Consider the following 4,939-nt stretch of genomic DNA (forward strand, 5'->3'; position numbering starts at 1 on the left):
AGCGTTTCGTGTTCGTTTTGACTTTGTGTGGACGGGGCCTTAGTTTCTCTGTATTTGTAGTTGTTTTCTTGCTGAATTCAATTCTTGAGTTACTCTCTGTTGCCTCCTTGTGCTTGTTTCCTTTCCACTTGGCTTCCTTTTGATTATTTCTACTCACACCTGCTCCATATTCAGCTCATAAGCCCATGCTGTGTTCTATTCCCCAGGCACTCTGTTTTGTTGTTGCTTTGTTGCTTCCTCATCTCTGGCTCCCTACACCAGTTTTCCCTGACGTTTTGTGATTTTTCTTTTTGTTCTTTGTATTTTTTGGATATTTGCCTGTTTCCACCTTAAATCTACAAGACTCACCTCTCCCTCCTGATCTCTGCAACCTTGACAAATGTATGTAAGCTTAACTGAAAGGATTGTAAAGTAACCAGAGTTATTTCTCGTTTTATCTAATATTAGACCAATGTAGCCATAGATTATGAACTGCTTGATAGAACAGGCAATTTATGGTAAATAAAAATATATTATTTTAAGTTATTTATTATCATTAGAGAGGTACCTTATTTTGTTTAAACCAAGATATATTTTTTAGAAATCAGAACGTTCCCCTCCTCAGCATAAGGCTGAAATATTTAAATAAAGATAAGATTTCAAGTTATTTCATAGGAGAAGGAGCAAATCAATTTTTCCAACAACAAAGTACAGATTTTTATTATAAGGCAGCAAAGCACTTTACACATAATGGATTTTTTTACATGACTGGGAACAGCCAAAGAGCTATGATACATTGGGGTGTCTCATAAGAAACAAACAAACAAAAAAAAAAACCAGATCACTAAAAACAATGTCGGACGTTAGATCAAAAAAAAATGTGCAGCGTAAAAAGGAACAGCTGCTTCCTTAGGACCAAAACATAAGCTTTTCATTAGTCTGACTATTTTCCGCCTTGATACTTACCATCAAACCAGAAATCCCAATACAATCCAGCATCAGAGGACAGAAGACAATAATTAAAGGTGAGTTGGAATTCTCTGGCTCTTCAGTAATCAGGATACCCAGATGTTAGTGGAACATTTCCTTTTAAATTTTTACATCATACAAACAAAATAAACTAAAAAGCCATCTCCTGTTAGTTTTTTTAATTTAATTCAGTTTTTAAAAACTTCTCAACCATATATAAGCAAATTCGTTGAACTATAGCAGTTCATTAAAAATATTAGAATTTGTCCTTCTGGAAAAAAACAATAACAACAGCCTGAATGTCAATAATTTTATTTCAGCAACTATAAAGGCACACTTTAGCAGTTCCTTTATTCATTTTCTGATTGTCCCATGAGGGTAGGGCTGCAGTGCTCAATAAAGGTAGCACAGTTTTTTAGGCACAACTATGTGCTACTCAATACTGTTTTTACCTCCAATGTGGCTCAGAATGTAAGGAATGTAATTGTTTGATGTACTTTTGAGCTTGCTGGCATTTATCCATTACTGATCCAGGAGGTCCTGTATTTTTCTTTCTGTCACATCATCTGTGTCCTCGACATGGCGTCCTGCTGATGTCCAGAGTACCAGTGTCCAAAATTGTTCATGTATCCTCCTGAGTGGACCGGTGGGCCTTTGGCAGCCATACTGATGTCCCACAGAGTGCATGGAGAAGAGGAAGAGGGTGGTGGTGGAACGAGATGATCCCCCTCAGGTCCACAAGGTCCATTCTTCATTATCTTTTTGTATTTGGATCTTTTGTTTTGGAACCAAATTTTTACCTAAAGGAGATAGAGAATAAATAAAGTGAGAAAAAACCCTTGTCCTTTTTTCTGTCTTTGTTGCCTGCTATGGTATCAAACATCTAGCATCATGCCACCTTTGGTGTTTTGAAGTTGTCTTCCTGTTAATATTCTTTTAGTAACTTTCTATGAAAAAAACATTTTCTTTTCATAATAAAGTTATCATCTAAAGCTTTGTTATGCTAACAAAATCAAAAGAACTGTTTAGAAATCCAAACAGAAGGTGTAAAGACTGTTTATTTCTCCAGTGAAATGGGAAAAAAACCCATTACTCTACAAGCGCCACAAAAAATACATTTAAATCTCATTGTTTGGTCATTATGAAATGTAAGGGTGTAGGTTTGATTTCAACTTTGGTAGTGACACTATTGGTCTTCAGTTTCATTGGCCTGATGTCTTTGGTCCTATGCAAAAATATGGATGCTCCTTTTTTATGCTTATTCTGAGCATCAGAGCACATTTTGTTTAAAGAGAACAGCAGCATTTCTTCCTACATTAATACAAATCTTATAAGTACTACATGCACTAGATGCTGTTTATCAATGTTTAAAGCATCAACAGCTCTGATGAATATGGAATTAGAACTTTTTTCCACTTTGAAAAGGTTTGCATTTAAACTTACCAGCGACTAAGACAGTGTCTATTTAACTAAATAAAGTCTAAATATTTCTGTTATATGTGGATTTATCCTTTGTTTTCTTCTGAAGATATAGAATTGTGCAGAGTTAAGCAGAGGTAAACCCCACTCTTATCTTTTTTATCTTATATGCTCTCTCTGTATCATGCAAAATAATACGGCAAATAAATGTATTGTATTTACAATGTGCACTGGAACTATAAGAGGAACTGACATTGAGCATTTAAAATATTATTAGAAGTTGTACATCTGGGCTGTAGTTACTCTGTGTAGCTCAATTCATGTATTTTATCTAGGGCTGAAACAATTAATCATATCAACATATTATTTAAATAATCGTCAACTAATTTAGTAATTGATTAATCATTAACTGGAGTATACACTCCAAGCACCCGCGGGCGCACACATACAGACTAGAAAACACACAATCAGAAAGAGAGAGACTGGGACTGGTGAACTTCACAAAATGGATGTCACCAAGAAACGAAAATATGATATGTAATCATTAGAATGACATCTTAGTACATGACTGAAAGACACTAAAGTGCTTCTGCATAGATAATATGACTGACTGTACCGGCAAATTAATGTTTTTGTCACCGTTAGATGGCTTTGATCTCAGTACCACATAAAATCGGGGGGCAGGGCTCAGTGCCGTGTATGACCTACACAACAGATTTACTTATGCCGGTTCTGTAAGAGGCAAAGTTTCAAGAAAATCTATTTCAAAATATATAATAGAGGTACCCAAGAGGTATAGCCAGAAGCCCATACCTAAAGCCCTGGAAACTGCCAAACAATGGCTCCAAGCCTTGGCTAGCCGCCTAATGAGATATACACGAGACAATGAAGCCAGATGGGTAAACCTGCTGTTCACAACTCAACCAGCGAAAGTGTATGCACAGTGGCAGGAGAACAATAGTAGAACAACCCCACCAAGGCTGGAAACTGAACAGTACTGGAAGGACATATGGGAGAAGGTAGCACACAAAAGGGAGGCACGGTGGCTGGTAGCTCTGAGAGTGGACAACAGCAACCTCCCTGAACAGAATCCAGACAACACTGCATTGGCAGACATCCCAGAAAGAGTCTCAGGTATGAAAAACTGGACAGCACCAGGCCCCAATACGATACACGCCTACTGGCTTAAGAAACTCATGGTTCTCTATGAATGCTTGGCAGCACAAAGGAACCAGCTGCTGAGAGATGGGAACCACCCTGAATGGCTAACTGAAGGGGCACACAATCCTGATCCTGAAGGACTCCTCAAAGGGTACTGCCCCATCCAACTATCGGCCCATAACCTTCCACTCCACATGCAGCTAAGATAAGAGGCACATTGATCACATTGCATGAGCACAGCTCAGAAGGGAATTGGCAAAAATACAAGAGGTGCCAAACACCAACTCCTGGTAGATAGAACAGTCGCTCAAGACTGCAGAACCCGAAACACTAACCTAAGCACTGCTTGGAGTGATTAAAAAAAAGCCTACGACTCAATGCCACATACTTGGATCAATGAATACTTGAAGCTATACAACATCAACAGAAATCTAAGAACCTTCATTGCAAACTCAATGAGGTTGTGGAAAACCACCCTTAAGTCCAATGGCAAGATACTTACACAAGTCTCCATCAAATGTGGCATATACCAAGGAGAAGCGCTGTCCCTACTGCTGTTCTACATGGGTCTGAACCCCCTAAGCCAAATAACCAACAAGACTGGCTAGGGGTACTCAGGGCCACAATCAGCCACCTCCTCTACATGGATGACATCAAGCTGTACGCTAAGAATGAGCGAGACATTGACTCACTGATCCATACCACCCGGCACAGACACTGGGATGTCATTCAGACTAGGAAAGTGTGTAAGAGAGTGAAGGTAGGCCACACAGAGGGGGTCTCACTCCCAGAAGGAACAACAGATATCAGGAAATCCTACCAATGGCCAGACAAAGCCGGAAGGACAGCAAAGATGCACTCGTCATTCCTGCACAGGAGCAGACCCTAAGCACCAGAGCAATAGAGGCCTAGATCTACCACACCAGACAAGACCACAGGTGCAGACTGTGCAAGGAGGCCCCTGAGGCAATCCAGCACATAACTGCAGGGTGCAATATGCTGGCAGGGAAAGCTTACATGCTGCGCCATAACCAAGTGGCTGGAATAGTGTAGAGCAACATCTGTGCAGAGTATGGGCTGGAAACCCCAAGGTCAAAGTGGGATACAACAAAGTGGTAGAAAATGATTAAGCCGAGATCCTGTGGGACTTCCAGGTACAGATGGACTGAATGGTAATGGCAAAAAAGCTTGACATTGTGGAAATACATCAAACAACCTGGTCCAGAAGAGTGCAGTTCTAGGAACAGCAAAGATACTGCACAGAACTCTAAAGCTCCCAGGCCTTGGAGGAAAAAGGGGGAGAAGGAGGGAGGAGACCACCTCTCACGGGTGAGGAGGAGTTGTTTATGTATATATATATATATATATATATATATATATATATATATATATATATATATATATATATATA

General features: G+C 39.5%; 1 protein-coding gene across 1 annotated transcript in view; it reads right to left on the bottom strand.

The window, feature by feature from the left end:
- Positions 1–687: 687 nt before the first annotated feature.
- The window catches only part of LOC107102345 (homeobox protein Dlx4a-like), a 14,360-nt gene continuing 10,108 nt past the window's right edge, over positions 688–4,939 (bottom strand). The window contains exon 3 of the mRNA XM_015401605.1: positions 688–1,748. Within this exon, the coding sequence (XP_015257091.1) occupies positions 1,506–1,748 (243 nt within the window). The 3' untranslated portion in view covers positions 688–1,505. The remainder of the gene's footprint in view (positions 1,749–4,939) is intronic.

The sequence above is a fragment of the Cyprinodon variegatus genome, unplaced genomic scaffold, assembly GCF_000732505.1.
Source record: "Cyprinodon variegatus isolate N-32 unplaced genomic scaffold, C_variegatus-1.0 Scaffold1237, whole genome shotgun sequence".
NCBI lineage: Eukaryota > Metazoa > Chordata > Actinopteri > Cyprinodontiformes > Cyprinodontidae > Cyprinodon > Cyprinodon variegatus.